Here is a 23,757-nt window from a genome sequence, read left to right as displayed (position 1 = left end):
CACGCCATCTGGAGAACTGATTGTTAGTTCAGAACAAACCTTGATAACCCTGAAGCAAACAAACCCAGGCATGCTGATTTATATCTGTGCAAGAAGCCCTCATCTGGCTAATAAAGGCCCGCAGCTGGGTACAAATGCTATTTTATTCTGGGCAGAACATAGGAACTGTGATGGCGGACGATTGTATTTGAGTGCCCGCTGTGTGTGGTGCAGCGTGGAGAAACTGCCAGTGGCCAACCAGAGATCAGAGTGAAGGTAAACTGTTGGTTTAATGGTCCTCTCACCATATATCCCACTTATACAGACATTATTTGCTCCTGTTTCTTGTATTTCTCTCCGGCTGGGGGGTTCCATCATCTCCTCATTAAGACGTTCAATGCCGTTTGGGATTGATGAGTGACAATGATACCATTCTTCTTATGTATCACTTGCAGCGTATGCAGCACAGTACATATCATTTTTATAGGCACAATGAGTTCCTGTCTTGAACTTACAATCGAATGATGGTCTTCTCTTACCAGAATTCTGGACCCGGCAAGCGTCCGTAATATTTAAAACGTTTCTTTTGTTATATGGTTAGAGAAGTTGTAAGGCCGCGCTTATAGTGCCGGCGATGCGACGTCACCCAAAAACAAACGCATTGCCGCCATGTGCGCTTATAGTAAACGCGACGGCGACAATGCGACGGAGCGCCGTCGCGAAAACTGGTAGCCAGCAAAATTTGATTTTTCAAGGGCTGTCGCCTCGTGACAGCCCTTGAACCAATCAAATGCCCAGAAACCCGCGACGCCGCCACCCAGCGAAATACAACTTTCGCCTGTGGCGACGGGTGACGTCACCCGTCATGTCGCCGTCGACGGCACTATAGGCGCGGCCTAAATATGATGGAGACTTTTGTAGCTGGATCCATGGGGTTGTAGTAAGATATTGATGCAGCTGAGGGGTAGGGACCCCACTGTCTTCATCTTGGAGCCACGGACAATACGTCTGTTGTTAATTTCATGTATCTGCGGTGCCTGAGGGTACAGGATAAAAAGTGACTTGCACAAGGAGTCGACACTAGGAATTTAACCGGTTTTATCGACTTTAAAGCCAGCGCTCTTACCACGAAGCTGCTGCCTCGGACCACGATACCTTGATATTCATTCCATACATGAATGAATAAATACTCTGACAGCAGATGAATAATATGTATGCAAACTCTGATCGCGGTCAGCGATTAGTAACAGACGCAAACTGAAATGGGCCTCAATGATCGTGACTAGGTTACTGCCTGTGTATCTTAACCTTGTGTATGAATAGATAATGTCACAATTTCACCTAATATTTATTCCTTACACACACAGTATTAAGGCAGGGGTGCACAACCCTAGGCCTCAAAACCCCCCAACAGGTCAGGTTTTAAGGATATCCCAGCATCAGCACAGGTGGCTCAATCAGTGGCTCAGTCTTCAATTGAGCCACCTGTGCTAAAGCGTGGACTGATTGAGCCACCTGTGCTGAAGCAGGGATATCCTGAAAACCTGACCTGTTGGGGGGGGGGGGGGGGTCTGGAGTGGAGAACCCCCTGTATTAAGGGATATATTAATTTACTGGCCAGCATCTGAAAACTTCGACCAGGGAGATTTGGGTTAAATGCAATGTGAAGGTGTCTTTCAGTGTCTATCCCATTCATGCAAGGGTGACTGCAGTTAACCCCATCACTGCCAGCAAAACGTTGCCACCAATGCATTGGTTTCTCTGGCAACCAAGGAGTTACAGCCACCGAGGCGACCCTGGGAAGTCAGCCTTTGAGACTTCACACTCCTGCCTGCAGCTCACAATCATGTTCTCTTGGCTGGATTTGTCAGGCCTGGAGCTGTCTGCTCTTACCTTTTAGCAGCTTGCAGGCGGCAGCACACAGAGCATTCGCTTGAGAGCTCAGCTAAAGAGCAGCGTGGAGAGGGGCTCAAGTAGCCGGATTCCTCTCCCTCTCCCCTCCCCCTCATCCTCATCCCAGGAACCATGGACCGTAATACCTAAGCAAGGGAAGGACCCCCTGTGCCCCGGGGAGGCTGCACGTTGTGCACTGGATTTTTTTCTCCGCTTTGCACATGTTTGGAGGTCTCCGCTGGTTCTTGTGCAGACTCCATCGGTAAAGTTATTGCACTGGGATGTATGTTTGTGCATTTGAGTCGAGCCCTGAAATAAGCAGAGGGAGAGAAATTGGAAGTGTTCCCCCATTATCCCCCCTCTGCCCCCATCTGATCCCCCCATCTGCCCCATCTGATCCCCCCCCCCTCTGCCCCATCTGACCCCCCCCCCTCTGCCCCATCTGATCCCCCCCCCCTCTGCCCCATCTGATCTCCCCCCCTCTGCCCCATCTGATCTGCCCCCCATCTCCCCTGGCCTGTATCCCCCCTCTTCCCTGTCTGTATCCCCCCCCCCCCCTTTTTGTATCCCCCATCCGTACTGAGGATTTGCAGCCGGAAGAAATAACTTTGGATTTGGATGTAAAAGGAAGCTTTCTGTTGGGGATTGGAAGCATACAAAGGAGAAGCCTTCGCCTGGAGACAGAAATGCTGCTTCCTACGCTTCACACAGAGGGGCTGCAGCTGGCTTAGAAGAAGCAACGCTGGCAGATCCCATTCCCCCTTCTCTTTTGAAGCGGATTTTGTCGCTGGCTGGTGGGTTTTGTCGGATTTACTCTCCCTCTGGATGCTCGGTGATTGCTACGGCTTTTTGTCCGTGGATTCTGTATTCATTTGTGGATTATTGCTGTTGCCCCTGGGTTGGTGCGGGTGGTCACCATGGGTAAGTTCTGGCTATGCTCTTGTCTGGTCATTGTCACCAATCGGATATTAAAATGAAATGTGCAGCTGGGAATAAACACCTGTCTGTTTTCTGCTATATTTATTTAGTGATCATGTTTGCTTTTGTAACACATCTCACAATACTTCAATTCTGCGACTGCTTTTATACCCCGAGTTTAGCTCCATTGCTCACCCAACTTTGTGTTTCAATTTGTGTAATAAGAGAAAGGTATTTTGTGTTCCGTTGTCATATATTTTTTATATTTGTGTTTCTAGTGCTGCTGCCGTTCTCATTCTTTCTAGCCGTATTATTTTGCGTGTATATATTACAGTTGTGTACGGGAACTTGTTACACACAATATATACTACAAGGGAATATGGAGGCATTACAGCGTCAGATACAGAAATGGCTTTGGTGAAGAGAATGTGTGCTGCGAAGAGCTTGCAATCGAAGTGCTGCGGTATTTACTAAAACCTGATATGATGTAGTACTGTAGAAACAGAATGAAGCCCAAGACAGCCAGCAAACCGTGCTAAGAGCAGGTGTGTGTGTGTGTACACGGTGTGTGTGTGTGTACACGGTGTGTGTGTGTACGGTGGGTATGTGTGTACGGTGTGTGTACGGTGTGTGTGTGTACGGTGTTTGTGTGTGTACGGTGTGTGTGTGTGTACGGTGTGTGTGTGTGTGTGTACGGTGTGTGTGTGTACGATGTACGTGTGGTGTGTGTACGGTGTGTGTGTGTGTGTGTGTGTGTGTGTTTGTGCACAAAGAGGTTTTGCAAAAATATAAAGCAGAATGTATTCAGCATTCCATAAATATATTTTGCTTTATATTTTTGCAAAACCTCGAGTTCATTTAATTTTAGAGAGCGAGATATCTATCTATATCTATGTTTATAATATACTATATATAATGTGTGTAGTATTATAATATATAATATGATTCAATTGCTTGTGATGTCTCTTTTAACCCCTTCAGTTTAAAAGGACAACATATTGTGCTGCTGACCTGGAGGTGTAAACGGTTTGCGTAGCAGCCCCATCCAACAGTGGTGGGATTAATAACCTCATATCCTTAATAACCTCATATCAGACGCAGACATACAAAGCAGCCTTTCTGTTGTTGGATATACGTTGCACCGTCTCTGTTCTCTGTCGGTTTGCCGGTGGGTTTGGATTTCAACAAGGAGCAAACAAAGCTGTTTTTCTAATCGTGGTTTTGATGGAAGGGGGGGACGTGGATAAATGTTATAGGGGCAGCAGGGGGGGGCGAAGCTCTGTAGCTATCAGCACAATGGCTTAGTGACTGAACACACACACCTGCCTCTCAATCCCTTCCCCCATCAGAAGGGATGGCACCATATTACTCTGCAATGCACTCGCAGGCTCTTTTTGGTGGTGACGGGGTTAAATCCAAGGTCGTATGTGGCCACGAGGATCATGGTAAATTGGGAAAGTGACACGCTAGTGTGCCAAATTGTCCAAATCTGCTGTCCGTGTTTGAGATGTATTATACAGTGATGATGAGTATCTCCGAGTTTCCAGTTCCCAAACGCCCACCTCATTTAGGGGAGAAGGAAACATAAGTGACTGTAGCCTGAGCACACAGACCCCTGATCAGATGTGCTGCGTTGCGTGTGACCTCTGCCCTTTAACCTCACAGTAATAACAAACAGGTGAGTCCAGCTATAATCTACCGAGGCTTGAGAGCGTCAACACAGCAATCTCCCCTCCCCCTCAGGAACCTATAGAAGTTTAACTCGTACAATGTTTGGATTTTCCCCGGAGCAGGACTTGCGCTTCTGGTTTTTTTTTTGTGTTACAACAATATTTGTTGTCTCCAACATCTGAGGTTACCATGGTAACCTTTAGACTGCACTGGGCTCTTGGGAAAGATCCATTTTAACCTCCCGGGCACTTAACATTTAAACCTCTTATTTCCTGAACAGATCGTCCAGATTTTAAAAATAAAAACGGCGTTGGCGAGGAAAGGTCGTAAAACTAAAACATTTAAAAATGGCGACCAGTGCAGACAGCCGCTTTAAACACGCACCTCACCCCCACCTCCGAACGGTGCTTCTGTATATCGCATGCTCAGGCCTCCAGCACACACGTCTGCTTATTCCAAACCCCCCATAAATTCTTTTCAACCTGTCATTCTTTCCATGCAGGAAATACAAGAACAGAAGTTAAGCCATGTTTAGTATTAATGCCCTACCCCCACCCCACCTCCCTGCGAGAAATATATAAAGGGTCGTGTGTGTGGGTTCTGAGTGTCCGGCAAATGTGCCGGAGGTAAATGTTTCCGACAGCTGAAAGGCTCTTGCAGCCTTGAAATTAGAGTCAAATAATCGGTGCTGCAGGAACATTAATAGGGACTGTAGCCTCATGACTATCCCCAGAGCTGTTATTTGAGACATGGCAGAGCATTTAAAATACTAAAACACTTCTGAGGTTCTAGCAAGTTAACCGTATTATTGAGAGAATTGGACAGAAATGCATAACACACATATCAAAATATGTAACCAACTTCACAGAGTTTGATTTTGCATGTACATTTTTCACTACTAGAATTTGGTTTTGGGGAGGTGAATTTCTGCGCCTATTTTTCCCCCCAGTCCGCTCCTTCCAGTTTACGTTTAAAAACCGCCCTGGGGGATGTTTCTAATTTAACAGGATCCTGTTTGACCTATCAGACACCCCCTGGCTACATTCCAGAGGAATAGAGCAGTGACAGGACTGACACACTATCCTTGTGTCATCTGTTTGGGTAAGGGCAGTGACACATTGGCTGCTAACTTAACCCCTTGCAATGTGGAGGAAATGAAGGCACTTTGGCTAGAACTGGAATTTTGAGTTAGGCCCTAACGAAGTCCCATCGATGTATGAAACATATAGAAGATTATACAGCTCAACCCCGTTATAACGCTATCCGTTACAACACGAATCCGCTTATAACGCGATGCAAGTGCAGCCCCTAATTTTCATATTTATGAATACTTTACAACACGATTATTGGTGTCTTAAATACTTTATTGTACAATGCATATAACTGTACATTATTTCTAACGCGATCCGCTTATAACGCGATGTGATTCTGTGGACCCCAAGCACAGCGTTATAAGGGGGTTGAGCTGTATTAAAGCAGCAAAACATGAAATCATATATGTTTTTTCTAAAATAAATGAGTTCTGCAGTATTAGATAAGTGATTTGTTTATTTTTTTTAGTTCAACGCTTAATGCCATTTTTAATGAGTTGTAATATACTCATCATGCTTTGATTTCTATAGCAGGTTTTAGCCCAACCTCCCCAGCAGTGCGAGATCTTTGTAACACTTTGCCGTTTGGGATAATTTGTTGCCAATGTTCCCAGTTTGAGCTGTAAACTGTAGCAATAGCCAATGTTACCGTAGTAATATCCGGATACATTGTAGCTCCTGAGTTACAATGACTGAACGATTGATTGGAACTAAAAGGCGGCCATTATGTTAGGCACAAATCAAGATTTATAGCAGGGGCACCAAACGATTGCCAGCTTAGGTAAGAATGTAGAATTATACATATAGAAATAAGAAAAGAAAAGGGGGGGGGGATGTATTGCTCTATAACATCGTAGCATCATAACGTGGTCAGAAAAAAGACATCCATTGAGTTTAAAAATAAATAAAATACAACTGCATTTAGTGTGTGTGTGTGTGTGTGTGTGTGTGTGTGTGTGTGTGTGTGTGTGTGTGTGTGTGTGTGTGTGTGTGTGTGTGTGTGTGTGTGTGTATATAATCTGTATGTATATAATATATGTACTGTATGTACATATACATACAGTTCTGTGTATATGTAGCTGTGCCTGTATAAATGTCTATATATTTTATTACACATACGTTGTAATTATTCAGTATTTTATTTAGAAGATGCCAGTATATTAGTTTATATTAAAAAAAAATAACTAGGCACATTCAAAACAAAAATAGAAGAAAAATGAGATGTGACAAAGTATTTTGTTGCCTTGTGTTCTGCTGCCACTAAATCACCGCTTGGCACATTAAGTTGATAAATATCAGATGATGTGACACTTCTCACCTTCATCCCTAAATGCTGCGTGAGCACAAAATATTATACCTCGACGTGAGACTGAAATCCAATATGCAAAGGCTCCTGCGTTGTGAGCGCTACATACTCCGTGTGATATGTAAGCTGTTGTATTCATACCTCTCCTGGAATTCTATGTACTTGCAGCGTTGGTGAAAGGGGATATAAAAGTAATTTATCTCACAAGCAATCTCCGCAAATATACTCGTCTGGGACCTCTTGCTGCACTCTACAACGATAACAAGTATCCCTGTCCACTCTGTATGCGAAAAACATGTCAATCGTAAGCTGTTCAGGATAGGATTGCATTGTGCATATAATATTCCATTACGTACATTGACAGCCGGGAAACCACAAAGAGCCACTTGTAAATAGGATGACCATGTTTATCTCTCCCACATCTAAAAACATCCCGATTGAGCCATTCATCATGATCACTGAGCAGGTTAAAGATTAAGTGGTGTTATCAGGAGGAGGGGAATGCTCGTGGTGCCTTGTTGGGGAGAAACCGGTCCCTGGGGTGGACGTTCTGATTACTGTTGGCAGAAGGCGACCATTGGGGACAAGCTGTGCATTACTAGGACCTGCTTGTTTTTATGATTGTCTAAATTAGGAGTAGCCAACTCCAGTCCTCATTGGCCACCAACAGGTCAGGTTTTCAGGACTTCCCTGCTTCAGCACGGTTGGTGCAGTTTTCGACTGAGCCACCTGTGCTGAAGCAGTGATATACCGAACACTTGACCTGTTGGTGGCCTTTTGAGGACTGGAGTTGGGCACCTCTGGAATAATTACCACTATAAAGTGTCCCTGTGCCTGCGGCTGCTTGCCGTATCTGTCCTAGAGGTGGACCAGTAGTGGACAAAGTGAGATGTACTTACTGCAGTGCTCAACTACCTGTATGTCATACCACCCCCTCTTGCACCCTTACGTGTGGTGTTGCCATGCTTGTATATCAGCCCCTCGTCCTTCATATCAGCCGTCTGATTATTCTCCGGGTAAATTGGCCACAAATAACAATAGCACGAAGCATCTGCAGCAGAATGTCTGCGATAAACGCGCATCATAAACACGGGCAAACTGCAGCTTTTTTTGTCCTTGCCACCATGGGCGCCTTGATAAATGACCCCCTAATTGTCACTTAAATATCATTGAGCTACAGACGTGCTTTTGTTTCCCATCCCAGAGAATGAGCAGCGGGGGGTTTGCATTTACAACCCCCTTTGGCAGCCTAGGGGTTAACCCGATCCTCTTTTAGCAGGAGCTGCTAATCCCTTTATATCCCCTCTCCCGTGCAGATTACCCAGCAAGGAATAATTAGGAGCTTACTTTTCACCTGTCACAGGCAATAACTCCGTTTCCATTCACTGACAGATCTGATGGGTGGGGGTTAGATCAGCTTTCTCCTACCTCGGCTTCACGCCCCTTAGCCCCTGGTGGGGCTGGCGCTTGGGTGCGTTATTTAGAAACAGATCTGTGCAGGCTGTTCTCAAGTGTTGTGTAGGAGCCAAACTGTACCTTTATAAATGATACAATATCTAATGCTTGCATTAGGGCAGGGGTTCTCAACTCCAGCCCTCAAGTCCCCCCCTCCCCCCCCCAACAGGTCAGGTTTTAAGTATATCCCTGCTTCAGAATAGGTGAATCAATCGGTCCCTGCTTCAGCACAGGTGATTGATCCACCCGTGCTGAAGCTTGGGGACTGGAGTCGGCCACTTCTGCATTAGGGGATTCATAGGCAAATGCGGAAGGGATTTCAGCCTTGCGGTGATAATGGCCGTGATTCAAGGTTGTTAGAAAATTTACAGTAGGGCCCATGATCTTTCTCCGGGATCAAACATAGCCTGTGAATTCCACGGGGAGGTGATTGTTGCCCGTGCAAAGGGTTTTTTTTGTGCAGAAACATGAAAGATTTGCCCAAGTTGAAGGGCTCCTTTTAAATCCTGCAGACGGGAGGTAATTAGTGGAACCTATGGAATAAGTCCGTCTTCCTAATCACCCCGGGCTCCTTTTATTGTATCTGCAGCGGTAATAAGGACAGCTGCTTGGCATGGCTGATAGGCCTGGAAATATCTCCGGGTTGTTTGTAAAAAGTTAAAACCAGATATGAGCGATAGAGGAACTGACACGCCTGGTAGCAATCTGCTGCGGTGTTAACCCCTTCAGCGTGGGCAGGGAACGCAATTGAGTAGTACAGTAATTAACTTTGCCATCACCTCTGGCCTCAACTCCTCAGTCCAGGACATGAATTGTCCCATGTTAAGGGAATTATTGCCTAATTATATTGGCAGATACGCACGCACACACACATTGTATTCCCGAAATTTAAGAAAGTGGGTGTTCAGACGGGACTTGAAGGTCAGGAGCAGGTCAGAGGAGTCTTGTATGCGCTAAAGGGATTTTTAACTCATTGGGTGCAAGTTACATCATGAATGTGTTACAATAGAATGTGATATCTACCAAATATATTATTATTAGCGTTTATTTGTTAAGTGACAACATATTCTGCAACGCGGTATAATGGAGGTACAGAGTGACACATGTAAAGAGCCCAAAGCCGTCTCCCGTCCGCGTGAGGGGAAATGAGGGTTTCCTGTTTTCGCGAGTTTCACGTACGCCAAGAAAAGCCACATGGTGGGTGGGACCATGGCTAGAAACGGGTTCTGTCTGGGCACAGGAGCACGTGTGTGTTATTTGGGGAAATAGCAGGTTTGTAATGGTGGCTAAAGGCGCCTAGTGAAGGATGCACCCGTTTCATGTACCCTGTTCCCGATGACTGGACAGCGGCAGTATCTGGGATCCCTCATTCTGTGCAGCAATTTCTGTGAACCAGAGAAAGAGGTGGAAATGCGCGGCCTGTCGCAGCGTGCTTCAGCGTCCTTCAGCAGAGGGGGAAGTAAAGATGCTGAAACTCTGAACTGTATAATGTCATTATTCAGTGATCCATAGAATAGGCTGGTTTGTAACATACAGTGAATCCCTGCGCTTTTCCCCATTTATTGCTATCCCAAAGGGAGAAGCGCAGGGATTCACTGTCTGTTTTTCACATTTGTATGGCCAATCCCTTCGCCAGCTGCATGCTCCTTACATGGAGAAGCGCAGCGATTATATGTTTGGTTTGTAACATGCATTTTGTTGCAGGTCATAATATAGATGGCTGCCTTCATTAGGTTTCCCGTCGCCTGATCATAAACGCCATTATGTTAGCATGAGCTGAATGAGCCTGCCTCTTTACAGAATCATTTCCCTGCATGTAAATAAATCTAGATATCTTTCACGTTACATAAAGTGTCTCTTTATATTCAGTACACTGTATTTTCTGTGTCACGACTCCATTTAGCAACAAGTATATCTGCCATATGCACGGTCGTCTTGTGAATGAGGCCGTGCCCGGTCGTAGACGTACCGTGGATTTTTGCTTTTTTTAGACGAGGCCAGGAATTCTAAATTTGGCGCTGCAATAAAGAGTCCCTATTGCATGTAACGTTTCCTCGCGATTACCCTGCATGCTCTTCTGTAATGTTCTCCAAGCTTCTCCACAGCCGCGACGGAGTTAAAACGCAGTATCCCCTGTTCATGCCGCTTGGCATTTCACGCGGCCCAATGTTTCTATTCCATGTTTGGAACGTTCCGATCGCCTCCCAAAATATAATGCGCTAAGCATGTTTGGTTTATGCATTTTACTTCTCCCCGTCATTTAAATCTCCTCCCGGGGGAAGGAGAGCCTGGCGCACGGAAATATCGGCTGCTTAAAATGCAGGCACTTTTACAAGGATTTAATGTCCTGGGGAGCTGAGGTGTAGCAGTTTTATAGCACGATGCTGTGTTCTGGCAGCCTCTGTGAGTCACTTAAAAATGATATGCAGTGAAATGCCGGGGCTGTGTACTTCCTGCATTCTTATTCTTATCACTATTCATATTTGTTTTGTTCTGTACTTCTTTAGAATTAATGGACATTACCTGTTGCCTTACATACTGCAGACTTGTCGTGCTGCAATGGAGTTAAAATGTAATGCAGTGCAAGGGTCTGTCACTTTCATAGGGGGATTTATTAAGGTACCTGCAGGGCTGCTTTTAGGGAGATGGAAGATTGGAAATGGGGAAGGGGCATAGGGTTAGTTTGTATTTTGCTACGTATGGCCTATTAAAGGGAATTAATAAATGATGTGTATATTTGTTCATTATATAATACTTTTGCTATATATTGTCAGCGCTAGTTTTGTCTAGAAAAACTATTGCTTATATTTCCCCCCTTTGTATGCCTGGCATACTTTGGGATATCTGCCTTTGGTTTTATTTTTGGACTTCAGTATATCACACTATAGAACCAGTGTTTCCACTTTCAAATGTCAGATTTCCTGGCACAAACCCTACATTTCCTGTTTTTTCCTGGTCAAGAGATCACATTTCCTGGTCTAAAAACATACTTAGAAGGTGGTGAGACGTAGATTTAACAGCAGTTTTAACTTATAGGAGGACAAGAAACGCGCCTCTGTGATATCCTGCTTTCTATCTGTTGTTCTGCAGGTAATAAACCTGCTGTAGTCAGTGTTCGGGACTCTCTCTGTGTGTGTCTGTGTGTCTGTGTGTCTGTGTGTCTGTGTGTCTGTGTGTGCGCAGTCTGCGGGTGTCTGTGTCTCTCCTGTGGGCCGCTTAACTTAAAGCGAGTCACGCAAGGTGACCTGGTATTGCATCAATACAAACTTTCTCCAACGTAGGGGAGTGCAGTATCAAACCAAAAATAAGCGATAAAAACACAAAATAGTGTAAGACATTATTCTATGGAGCGGGAATTCTGTAAGCCCGTAGTTGGTACTACTTACATTTTCCCTATTAATAAAAGGCAAATCTAATTCTGTGGCAACTTCTATGAAAATGGTCTAGTAGTCAGCAAAACTTTGGGAGAGGGAGGGGGTGGATGGGAGAGGTTGGCAGGGGGTGGTGACGATGGACGGGAGGGGATGACATGGTGGATGCGTGGGGTTGACAGGGTGAATGGAACGGGGAGCAAGGTACAGGGTTGGGGAGCGAGGGACAAGTGGTGGGGGCAGTGAGGAAGACGGAGTGACAAGTATCGTGTTGGTGAGGGAGTGATTCCGGCTCGCGTCCCTAAGTCGCGTCCTCGCCCGTTGAGCTTTATTTCCGGTATTCAGTGTTAGGCCTCGTTCAGGGTGGCAGAGACGGGGGCTGGAGGGCGCGCGTCAGTCTGCTGGGCGATGTGTGCTCATCATCCCCAGCAGACCTTTTCAAGCGTTCAGGAGGCGGGTCTACAGACCTGAGGTTAGGGATAGGTGTTGCTCTTCTCACTACACTTTCCCGAATTATTTCATTGGCTGCCGAAGTACCAGTGATGCTGCTGCAGCTTGAAAAAAACAACTTGAGTCGTTTATGCAAACTGTAGCAAGCGTCAACTCCGTACTTCGGCGACAGGGTAGCTTCTACCCTGACAACTGATATTTACTTTAAACACTTTGTTTCGAACGTGCGCGCGCACGTCGCGAAGCAGGCACCCTGAACGAGGCCTTACGGTTTCCTGATGAAGGATCAAATTTCCCAGGAAGTTGAAACACTGTATAGAACATTAGACATCTTTGAGAGTGGTCTCCCAGCGCTCGGTGTCCTCACTGCAGCAGAAGTTGTGCGTTTACTATAAAGTGTGGTTGTGGCTCCTAAACCCTACGCCCGTTCTGTTGCAGTTGCAACGTCTGTCCAGTAGAGGCAGTCTGCCCTCCTCGCTTGCCTTGCCCCCCTGCTTGTGCCTCATTACACGGTGTGTGAAGAAGCAACGCGCCTGCACCGTGTGCCGTTAGTGACCATAAAGCTGTGAAGTATGTTTCATTTTAATCAGTTGACCTTTTTTAGACTGAAGAGCGTTTCACTGAATTCTCTGCAATTAGAGAACAAGGCTGCTTCTTCTTTTCCCCGGCTCCGATGGAGCTTCTGCACGGATCTTTAAGTAATTGCATTTTCTTTCTCTGCTCTTTGTAAAGACAAAAGATATATATATATATATATATATATATATATATATATATATATATATATATATATATATACGTGTACATATATAAAAAATAAATGAGAAGTTGAAATGTTAACAAAAGCTGCTTAGAAATGGGCCTTTTCTTTCGTTCTGCTTCCTTTCAAAGTAGGGAATAAAGACTCATTACAGGGTGAATACATTGGACAGAGGCAAGGTGTGTGTGCCTGTGTGTCTGTGTCTGTGTCTGTGTGTATACACAAAAACACGAAGTCCGCAGCACACTCAATAGAAAAAAGATTATTTCATCTCTCTAAATCATCAGGCAATCGCCAAAACTCCAGATGGCGATTGCCTGATGATTTATTGAGATTAAATAATCTTTTTTTCTATTGAGTGTGCTGCGGACTTCATGTTTTTGTGCATCTATTAGGCTGCGCTTAATGTGCCGGCGACAGCGATGCCGCGGCAAAACCAATGCATTGCCGACGTCTCGTGCGCTTATAGTCACGATCGCTGGAAGTCATCTCAATTTGATTTTTCCAACGACCGTAACCTGGCCGTCGCGTCGCCGGCACTATAAGTGTAGCCTAAGGCCGCGGGCATCGTCAGCGCTTAGGCGCTGAGCCGCGCTCATGCTCGGCAGTGAGCCTCTGCAACCGCAATGAGAGCGGCTTTAGCAGGGGCTCGCGCACGCTTCTGCAAGCGTGCGGAAGCATAGCCGACATTAATTTTTTAGTTTGAGCGCTCACGGGAGCGCAGGGCTGGTCGCGTGAGCGGTTCACCCAATGAGGGCGAACCAGCTCCGTGACGTCACTGGCCCGCCCCCCGACACGCACCCGCTTTACCTCAGCCTCAGCGCGCCTCCGCACGGCTGAAGTCACCATGGACTCGGCCTTAGACTGGTTGGTGTTCCCTATCTGTCTGCAAGCACCTGGATTTCGGATAAGTATATATTATTTACCTTTTTTGGTGTTTAGTTCCTTGTTTGTGTGCACCCAGCATCATTTATTTATTTGTGTGTGTGTGTGTGTGTGTGTGTATACACACATTGTATGTATTTTAGTTGCATTTAATTAGGCCTTGAAGCAATAATGATGGCAGATTGCCATTCTCATACATGCATTCCTTTTGAATGAGTTGTATCAGGAGCTTATGATAATTCCATTTGGTGGTGAAGAATTTTTTCGCAGGCCCCAAGAGGGAAATCCTCGTCAGAAGTGAGGCAGCACTGTTAGGCTTCTCTGATACCGCCGCAGATGTACTACAAGGTGACAATCCTTTTAATCTGATCACTGCAATCCAAGAGGAAGGCGGACTGTCCATGTTGCTCCCACCTGTTCAATGTTCTGTACAGGATGGTCCGGAAGTACACAATGTGTGGGCAGCACATGCCAGTCAGACATTCGCTGTTGTGTTTCCAAGCTCACTATGTGCTAGATATAAGTAGTGAGTGGTGACATGCAACCTGTACCAAACCTCAAGAAAAGTTCGGTAATTACACAGTCCAGTCCTCAAGGGCCACCAACAGGTCAGGGTTTCAGGACATTTCTGCTTCAACGCTGGTGGCTCGGTCTTCGACTGCACTACCTGTGCTGAATTACGAATATCCTGAAAGCCTGTCCTGTTGGTGGCCCTTGAGGACTGGAGTTTGCCACCCCTGGTCCAGATTCTTTTCCAAAGTCAGAACATGTCCTCACCATAGCACAAGTATTGTCAACAGTGTTAAAACTCTCTATTGTAGAGGATTACCAAAAAAGAGTACTTGTTTATTCATTTATACCTATGCATGCACACGCCAAAATATGATCTCACTTTGCTGAGGGATGCCTTGTTTGGTACTCTCTTATGTATATAGATAGGTGTGTATGTATATATATATATATATACAGTATATACATACATACATATTCGCTCTGCTGAGGCACTCCAATATTTCAAAGTAGCGAAATAATCATTTGGGTGCGGTTACATCTGATCATTTCCAGACAATCTGGGCAATATTTTAACATAATAAAAGGTGATATAGGCACACCTCTCAATATAAATAGTATTTTATTTATCCGACGTTGGTTTTCATTGGAAGCATGAAGACCTGTTAAACTATTAAGAAAACGGCTGTTAAAATGGTTAAAAGAAGCTGTTACACTGCTGAGTGCTCTCAATTCCTTCCTACCGCAGTGTACGTTGAATGCAGTGACCAGAGACGAGAGGCCCTGTGGCAGGGCTTGCCTACGATCAGCCTCTTTTACCAGGGCTCAGGGTTTGGCTTCCCCTACACCTTGTAGAACAAACGCAGCCCGTCTGGCGCTAGTGAGACCTGAAACTTGGGAAATGGGAGAGTGCAAACCCGAGATGTGTAGAAATCTAACCCTTAGCCTTCCCGTGTACTCTTCAGCAAAGCTATCATGCAACCGGCATTAAACATACATGAAGATAATAGCTTTTACTTGTCCTCTGTCACTCTGGCACAGATTCCTGAACCTTGATCTGTGTTCTGCAAAAACATGGCTTTCCCTTTTGTAGCCAATGTCCTCTGGTTTTTACTTAACCCCTCTGCTTTGCAGTGTGTTGCAAAGGGTTAAAGGCACATCCAAAAACATATACAAAGAGGAATCATTTTCTGTTTTCCATATTTATTACGTACTTCATTATAAAAATCCCCTTGTAGGTTCATGTTTTGGATGAATATTGATGTGAAAAACCAAGTTATTGTGCTTTAATAAACATAACTCCAGCGGTGAACAGCTGTGACAAACTGCACAGCTGATACGCAGTTGAAAAAGAAGAGATGTCCGGAGCCACTGCGGTATGACGATAGTCGGCACAAACCAACCCCAGTTGAAAGAAAAGGGCTTTTATTGCAGCGCACACACAGACAGGTGAACATGTCCTCCCTCCACGCGTTTCACGCGTATGTGGGACAGAGACATCACCTTGTAGGACACATACACCCATGTCTCACTCCTCTAGACAGGGGCGCTAAACCCCAGTCCTCAGGCCCTCTTCCCCCCCCCCTGCTTCCCAATAGGTCAGGTTTTCAGGACATCCCAGCTTCAGCACAGGTGGCTCAATCAGAGGCTCAGTCTTCAACTGCACCACCTGTGCTGAAGCGGGGTCTGATTGACCCACCTGTGCTGCAGCTGAGACCATGAAAACCTGACCTGTTGAGGGGGCTGGAGGACTGGAGTTGAGCATCCCTGCTAGTAGACTTTGCTGGTGTTAGGCTACGCTCATAGTGCCCGCGACGACGACGAGATGTTGTTCCAGAACAAATCAATTGACTCCGTCGCAAGTGCTTATAGTAAGCGCAACGGCGACGGAGCGACTAAAATTTTGGAAGCCGGGTAAATTTGATTTTTTTAGAGACAGTCGCCACATGTGACTCTCTAAACCAATCAAATTGCGCGGCCCACCCCTTTTAGTGATGTCACTGGTCTTGTCGCCAGCAGTCAAATTACAACTTTTCGCCGGTGGCGACGGGTGATGTCATCGGTCGCGTCGCCAGCACTATAAGCGCGGCCTAAGTAGCAGCAGTGGGTGAGGATTTGCAAAGTATGATGATGGCAGAATCCATAAGCAGCATTTCTTGTAAGTGGTAATACAGACCCACAAGACCTAGTACAAAAATGTGCTTTATTTTGCCATTTTTAACATTGCCACACTTCTTTTTATTTATTTGCAAAGTTTTCATATTTTGGTAGCCACATTTCACCTGCAGAAGTGGAGATTTTGTATCTTATAACCAACATGAGTGTTCTTCATAAACGAACTTTCCAAACCTAACATGTCTCGTGTTGATGTGTACTTATTTATTAAGATCCTTCAGGCATAAATATGAATCACACAGAGAATTGGTCCAGACAGAAATTGAATCAACTGTCCTGTCCCCAATAGTACTTCTCTGTGTGAATAAATAGCCAGGTCTGACTGCACTAAGATTTACCCTGTCTGCCCTTAAACCTCGTCTCAACGGAAGGGCTATTTAACTGAAGGGATATTGTATCAAGAAGTTTCCTGTATTGGAAAAAATATTGATGCAAAGCGACACCTCTCAAAACATTGTCTGACTTATGCATGAGATGACTCCAGTTCTAAAAGGCTCTCATTGACTAAAACTGTATAATGTTACTTCTACGGCAGGATTTGCACAACTCGTGCAGTTTCAGAATAGCAAACCGGCTCTGCGGTTCCATGCGACAGAAATGGAAAATGCCGGTCATTGATCCTATGCAGAAACGGAGTTCCACAGAACGGGAAAATACAATAACACACCAGTGTTTCTACCAGAAGATATTTCAACTCGTTCTTAAACGCCTTAAGATGCACAGGTTTACATGTAAAACACCTACAAGATACGTTTGTTATGTTGACTATTTTATGGGCGGTTTGGAAATATTGTCATCGCTACACAGACAACCTTGCGTTTATTATTGAACGCCACGTTTTTGTAATGGAGGATTCCCGACCTCTGCAGCACCTGGACAACATTGGAAAGCATTTTGATTAGAGAGAATTTGAGCCTTTGTTGCTGGAGCAGAACCGGCTCTCATGTTGGGAGCATTTAAGTGCCAGGGCGAAATTGGATCCACTTCTTTTCTTTTTATCTGGCCCCCTGTTATTTAACCGTTTTCTCTGCATTCCTTCTTCGGGACCCTCTGGCTGGAAAGGGATTTCAAAACCGCACCTCTGGGCCTTGAGTTAGATAATGTTTGTGGTGTAAGTGGTAGATATCCCATTCATACAGGCACTGCAGCAAATGAATGACCATTATTACACAGTAATCGCTGCTGGGCCATGGGGGAATAACCCTTTCATTGTATTGTGTGTGGTTTTCAATGGTTATTTCCCATGCCTGGCATTCTTACGGGTCTCCTAATTGGGTCTGGCAACCTCAGGGTTAAGGAAAATCTGAACCAACGTATGGCACCCATTGGTCTTTACTCTCCTTTGTCCTGGACACGTCTAGTGGAATAAACCATCTACAAATGGAACATTATCCAGCTCCAGTTCCACGCTGAAGCCCCAGGGTTCCTAGGACAGCCGCGTCTCGCCTCACCACCCCAGGAGGGTTACCTTCTGGGACAGAATCCAAACTGGTTGGGGCATCTCGAGTAGCACGGCTTCCAAAATAAGCACAAACTATGTCGTTTCACAAAACGTGCCTATTTATTTCCGTCTATTTAAAATGCTGTACCAGGACCGACACACGGAGACATGCACCTGGTTGTTAAATATATAAAACAAAAACAAACATCATAATGAACAGAATCTACAGTTCTGTAATCCCAGTGTTTTCCTTGGCTGTTTTTATGTTTGAGGCAGGAGTCTTGGGTTTCTTATTGGGAGTTTGAAAGATGGCTGCCACGTCAAAGCAGATCCTTGCTGGGTTAGTAAAGCAGCTGGGTATGAGAATACTGAAACCGATACCAGTCTTCTAACTCCGTGCATTGGAGGGGACTTGTCCGTAAACTGAGACCACTTGTATTTTGGTCCCGGCCTCCGTGACAGCAGCCACCTGCTGCGCTTTGGTCTTGAAAGGCTGTTCGATAATTAGATTGCCACCATTTTTGTTCATTTTAAGTGCGGTAATGAAATCAGAAGCTAGCACCGGGGCTGCTGAAATCTCCCTGTGCTGACCCCAGATTGCTGCCGGGCAGTTTGTAGTGTGTGACCCCAGATTGCTGCCGGGCAGTTTGTAGTGTGTGACCCCAGATTGCTGCCGTGCGGTTTGTAGTGTGGGACCCCAGATTGCTGCCGGGCAGTGTGTAGTGTGTGACCCTAGATTGCTGCCGTGCAGTGTGTAGTGTGTGACCCCAGATTGCTGCCGTGCAGTGTGTAGTGTGTGACCCCAGATTGCTGCCGTGCGGTTTGTAGTGTGTGACCCTAGATTGCTGCCGTGCAGTGTGTAGTGTGTGACCCCAGATTGCTGCCGGGCAGTTTGTAGTGTGTGACCCCAGATTGCTGCCGGGCAGTTTGTAGTGTGTGACCCCAGATTGCTGCCGGGCAGTTTGTAGTGTGTGACCCCAGATTGCTGCCGGGCAGTTTGTAGTGTGTGACCCCAGATTGCTGCCGTGCAGTGTGTAGTGTGTGACCCCAGATTGCTGCCGGGCGGTTTGTAGTGTGTGACCCCAGATTGCTGCTGGGCAGTTTGTAGTGTGTGATCCCAGATTGCTGCTGGGCAGTTTGTAGTGTGTGACCCCAGATTGCTGCCGGGCAGTTTGTAGTGTGTGACCCCAGATTGCTGCTGGGCAGTGTGTAGTGTGTGACCCCAGATTGCTGCCGGGCAGTTTGTAGTGTGTGACCCCAGATTGCTGCCGGGCAGTTTGTAGTGTGGGACCCCAGATTGCTGCCGGGCAGTTTGTAGTGTGTGACCCCAGATTGCTGCCGGGCAGTGTGTAGTGTGTGACCCCAGATTGCTGCTGGGCAGTTTGTAGTGTGTGACCCCAGATTGCTGCCGGGCAGTGTGTAGTGTGTGACCCCAGATTGCTGCTGTGCAGTTTGTAGTGTGTGACCCCAGATTGCTGCCGGGCAGTTTGTAGTGTGTGACCCCAGATTGCTGCCGGGCAGTGTGTAGTGTGTGACCCCAGATTGCTGCCGGGCAGTTTGTAGTGTGTGACCCCAGATTGCTGCTGTGCAGTGTGTAGTGTGTGACCCAAGATTGCTGCAGTTTGTAGTGTGTGACCCCAGATTGATGCCGGGCAGTTTGTAGTGTGTGACCCCAGATTGCTGCCGGGCAGTTTGTAGTGTGTGACCCCAGATTGCTGCCGGGCAGTTTGTAGTGTGTGACCCCAGATTGCTGCCGGGCAGTTTGTAGTGTGTGACCCCAGATTGCTGCCGGGCAGTTTGTAGTGTGTGACCCCAGATTGCTGCCGGGCAGTGTGTAGTGTGTGACCCCAGATTGCTGCAGCGTGTAGTGTGTGACCCCAGATTGCTGCCGGGCAGTGTGTAGTGTGTGACCCCAGATTGCTGCAGCGTGTAGTGTGTGACCCCAGATTGCTGCCGGGCAGTGTGTAGTGTGTGACCCAAGATTGCTGCCGGGCAGTGTGTAGTGTGTGACCCCAGATTGCTGCAGCGTGTAGTGTGTGACCCCAGATTGCTGCCGGGCAGTGTGTAGTGTGTGACCCAAGATTGCTGCCGTGCAGTTTGTAGTGTGTGACCCCAGATTGCTGCCGGGCAGTGTGTAGTGTGTGACCCCAGATTGCTGCAGCGTGTAGTGTGTGACCCCAGATTGCTGCCGGGCAGTGTGTAGTGTGTGACCCAAGATTGCTGCCGTGTAGTGTGTGACCCCAGATTGCTGCTGTGCAGTTTGTAGTGTGTGACCCCAGATTGCTGCCGGGCAGTTTGTAGTGTGTGACCCCAGATTGCTGCCGGGCAGTTTGTAGTGTGTGACCCCAGATTGCTGCCGGGCAGTTTGTAGTGTGTGACCCCAGATTGCTGCCGGGCAGTTTGTAGTGTGTGACCCCAGATTGCTGCCGGGCAGTTTGTAGTGTGTGACCCCAGATTGCTGCCGGGCAGTTTGTAGTGTGTGACCCCAGATTGCTGCTGGGCAGTGTGTAGTGTGTGACCCCAGATTGCTGCAGTTTGTAGTGTGTGACCCCAGATTGCTGCAGTTTGTAGTGTGTGACCCTAGATTGCTGCCGTGCAGTGTGTAGTGTGTGACCCCAGATTGCTGCAGTTTGTAGTGTGTGACCCCAGATTGCTGCAGTTTGTAGTGTGTGACCCTAGATTGCTGCCGGGCAGTGTGTAGTGTGTGTAAGAACAAGCAAAGGGAAATCGGATGTCAGTACAGGGCGGGTTCAGTGTGAAGCCCCCGTCACTGGCACAGGGGCCTGCAACGCTTTGTAGGAAGACGATTGTTAGTGTTGCAGTGAATATGTCTCGCCACAAAAAGATGCAAATTGCAGACATTTGGGGGGCTGTTGGTTATAGAAGGGGGGGGGGGGGTAAAAGTTATGGGGGTGGGTGGGATTAAATTGTAAAGCAGTGACTCCGGAAAACTCCTTATTAGCAGGGACCTGCTGATTTCTGCTCAGAGTAATTAGCACAAGTGCAGATTGGCAAACATCTGTGCAGATTAACTGTGTGGCCGCTGTATACACTAAGCAGGGTTCTGGGGAGCCAAACTGACGTCTGCCTGGGGGGATCCACAGGGGGCGCCTGTGATTTGGAAGGTGGCTTTCTCAGGAGGGTTGCAGGGGGGTGCTCCGTATCCCGTTCAGTATTAGAAGGAACTGAAGTGCATTGCAGGCCTCTCTAGCACTAAAGGGCTAAACACATCCCTGAGCCTTATGCCTCTGAATCTCAAATCTACCACAGAGCAGTTGATATTGCAACCTGCGACGGCCCTTGAATTATGCATGACCAATTCCCGAAGCCCCCAGCTGAAGAGATGATGGTGTCCTTGGGATATATTTACTAGAAGCTGCAGTTTTAGGCTCCCCCCAGAGCGTTCGCGTGAAGGTGGCTGATGGAGTCGGGATTAGTACTGGTCCTGGAGAAGAAGCTTTGCAATGATTCACAATGGGAAGTTCTCTCTCTTTAACACAGAACAGTTGCTGCATGTACAGCCAGCTGCGCTGTTTGCTTAGCAAGCATCTGACGCTGTTTTGGCGAATACCAAGCAGGGTGGCTGGTTTCCTCACTGTTTAACCCTTGTGCTGACAGCGGCCTGGTCACATTGCAGGTCCATCCTTGCCAGGGAAAGGGTTTCAAATAGACAGACATAAAGGGGGATTTTGGCATTGATGTGGCTGAGCCAGCAGTTCTGAAACTGTGGGTCCTGGACCACCTGTTGCCTCCAGAGACTCTAGTGGTGTTGCCCGAAAGGTAGGTGTGTGTGTGTGTTTGTGTGTGTGTGTGTGTGTGTGTGTGTGTGTGTGTGTGTGTTTGTGTGTGTGTGTGTGTGTGTGTGTGTGTGTGTGTGTGTGTGTGTGTGTGTGTGTGTGTGTGTGTGTGTGTTGATAAAAAGCCAATTGCTGTGCTCCTCCATATGATTATTAACACTGACGTGCTCTGCTATATGGAGAGGTTTGAGAATCTCTGGCCTGAGCCATTCACTGCCTGAGGAAGCTGCCACGCAGTAAATAACGTGTATAGTTTTTTTACCCAGCTCACTCGTATGATGGAGACGTGTAACTTGGTACTCGAGTTCCTGGTGCCAGATCATCCCCTTGCACTGTGACATGAAACTACGTGGACGGAGAGAGACAATACAGCCTGGGTTGTCAAGCTCAGAACAGCCCGAAGTGCCCATTAACAAGTACATTATCTTTGCAAAATGATAGCAGGGATTTGAAACAAAGGGCTGAGGGGAGCAGTGGAGACTGGAGAGGGAGATAACCGGAAAAATAACAAAATAATTAAATTGTTATCTGGTGCAAATGAACATTTCCAGGAAAGGCATGAATGGTGGAGTATCTGTGAAGAACAGCAGGTCTTTAGAGAGGACGATTCCTCATTATCTCTCCGTGCACAATACAAAGGACACTGCTGGAACTTGGAGGTTGTTTTAGGATTAAAACGGTGACCTCTGAGGTGGGAGAATCCGCTCTCACCGGTTATTTGGGATAATTATGTTTATACAGAATGCAGAATGCCATTCGGTTCAGGGTTCTCGGGGCTATAAGGGGGCTGTGGCGTACACACAGGCGGCATAATAAACAAAACCGCAAAAGTGTTATTATTTTAGTCAACGTGTATGGGGGCACACGATATGTTAAAATATAGTGAAACTAGAAGCCCTCAGCCATATAACACTTCCTCCTATCCGCTTTGGAACATTTGTTTCATCATCTAAGTTAGAGCAAAACACAAAGAGAGGCAATAAAATATAAAGTTCCCGTGGATTTCATCACAGGAGAATCTGCTGCCCATTTCTAAATAAAAACAGCTATTCCTGTGGTAAAAACATTTACATTAATACTTCTCAAAAAGGCTAAGCACAGGTAAAGATTGGGCAGTAAAATGAGATCAAGGCTTAACGAGCAGTCTGTAAAGTATATCCTCATAAGTGGGACTGCAGTGTTACCCTTCTGTGCATATTCAGTGCACATTACAGCAGGGGCGCTCAACTCCAGTCCTCAAGCCCCCCATCAACAGGTCAGGTTTTCAGGATATCCCAGCTTCAGTCCAGGTTGCTCAATCAGTCCTTGCTTCAGCACAGGTGGCTCAATCAGAGGCCCAGTCTTCAACTGACTCTCTGATTGAGCCATCTGTGTTGAAGCAGGGATATCCTGAAAACCAGCCCTGTTGGGGGTTCTGGAGGACTGGAGATGAGCATCCCTGCGATTACGGGATGATCCGTAAGCGGCCCCCCTCCTCTCTGTTTAGAATGCCGAGAGCAAACCTACAGTGTTATAAATGACAATGTTGTGTCAGTGTCACTTTGAAGTAGAAATAAAGCACAGGAAAGTCCCTGCGCCCCCCTTTCCATGCCCCTCATTGTGCGCACTGCCTGCGAATACCGGGAGGAATGACCGGCGGCGGCACAGCGCACTCCCAGCGTGCAAGGCTAGTGTACAAGAGACGCTTCCCCCGGCGGCAGGGAGATAATGAAGCAGGAGAAGCGATGGCGTTCTGCGATGGGAGAGTGGCATCTTCTAATCACAGACTCCAAGCCTGACCATGCGCTCTTAACTCCTTCAGGGCTGGAGAGGCCAGTAACACAGAAGGCAGTGACACGGCATTCGTTCAATATGGCCCTATAACTGAAGTAATACAGCACATGGCTGTGCATGTACAAGTGCCCAAAGAGCTTACAATCTAATGCTTGATGTACAGGGAGATAATGGGATGTACTCGCTTTGCAGATGGTTTGGGGGTTTATATTATTGCATATAAATATAGAGCGGTGCTAGAGAAAGCATATTAATTGTGGTAGGCTGTAAATTCAGAGAGGA

General features: G+C 46.7%; 1 protein-coding gene across 10 annotated transcripts in view; it reads left to right on the top strand.

The window, feature by feature from the left end:
* FBRSL1 (fibrosin like 1) overlaps nt 1-23,757 on the top strand; it is a 425,112-nt gene that overhangs the window by 349,806 nt on the left and 51,549 nt on the right. The window contains exon 1 of one of the 10 annotated variants that reach the window (XM_075568614.1): nt 1,889-2,793. The exons of the other annotated variants lie outside the window; for them this stretch is intronic. Within the exon in view, the coding sequence (XP_075424729.1) occupies nt 2,698-2,793 (96 nt within the window). The 5' untranslated portion in view covers nt 1,889-2,697. Of the gene's footprint in view, nt 1-1,888; nt 2,794-23,757 lie in introns of those variants that run through there. 10 annotated transcript variants of the gene reach the window in all.

Source organism: Ascaphus truei, chromosome 13, assembly GCF_040206685.1.
Source record: "Ascaphus truei isolate aAscTru1 chromosome 13, aAscTru1.hap1, whole genome shotgun sequence".
In the NCBI taxonomy this organism is placed as follows: domain Eukaryota; kingdom Metazoa; phylum Chordata; class Amphibia; order Anura; family Ascaphidae; genus Ascaphus; species Ascaphus truei.
The sequence above is the reverse complement of the archived record's forward strand: the minus strand, read 5'-3'. Positions and strand labels throughout refer to the sequence as shown.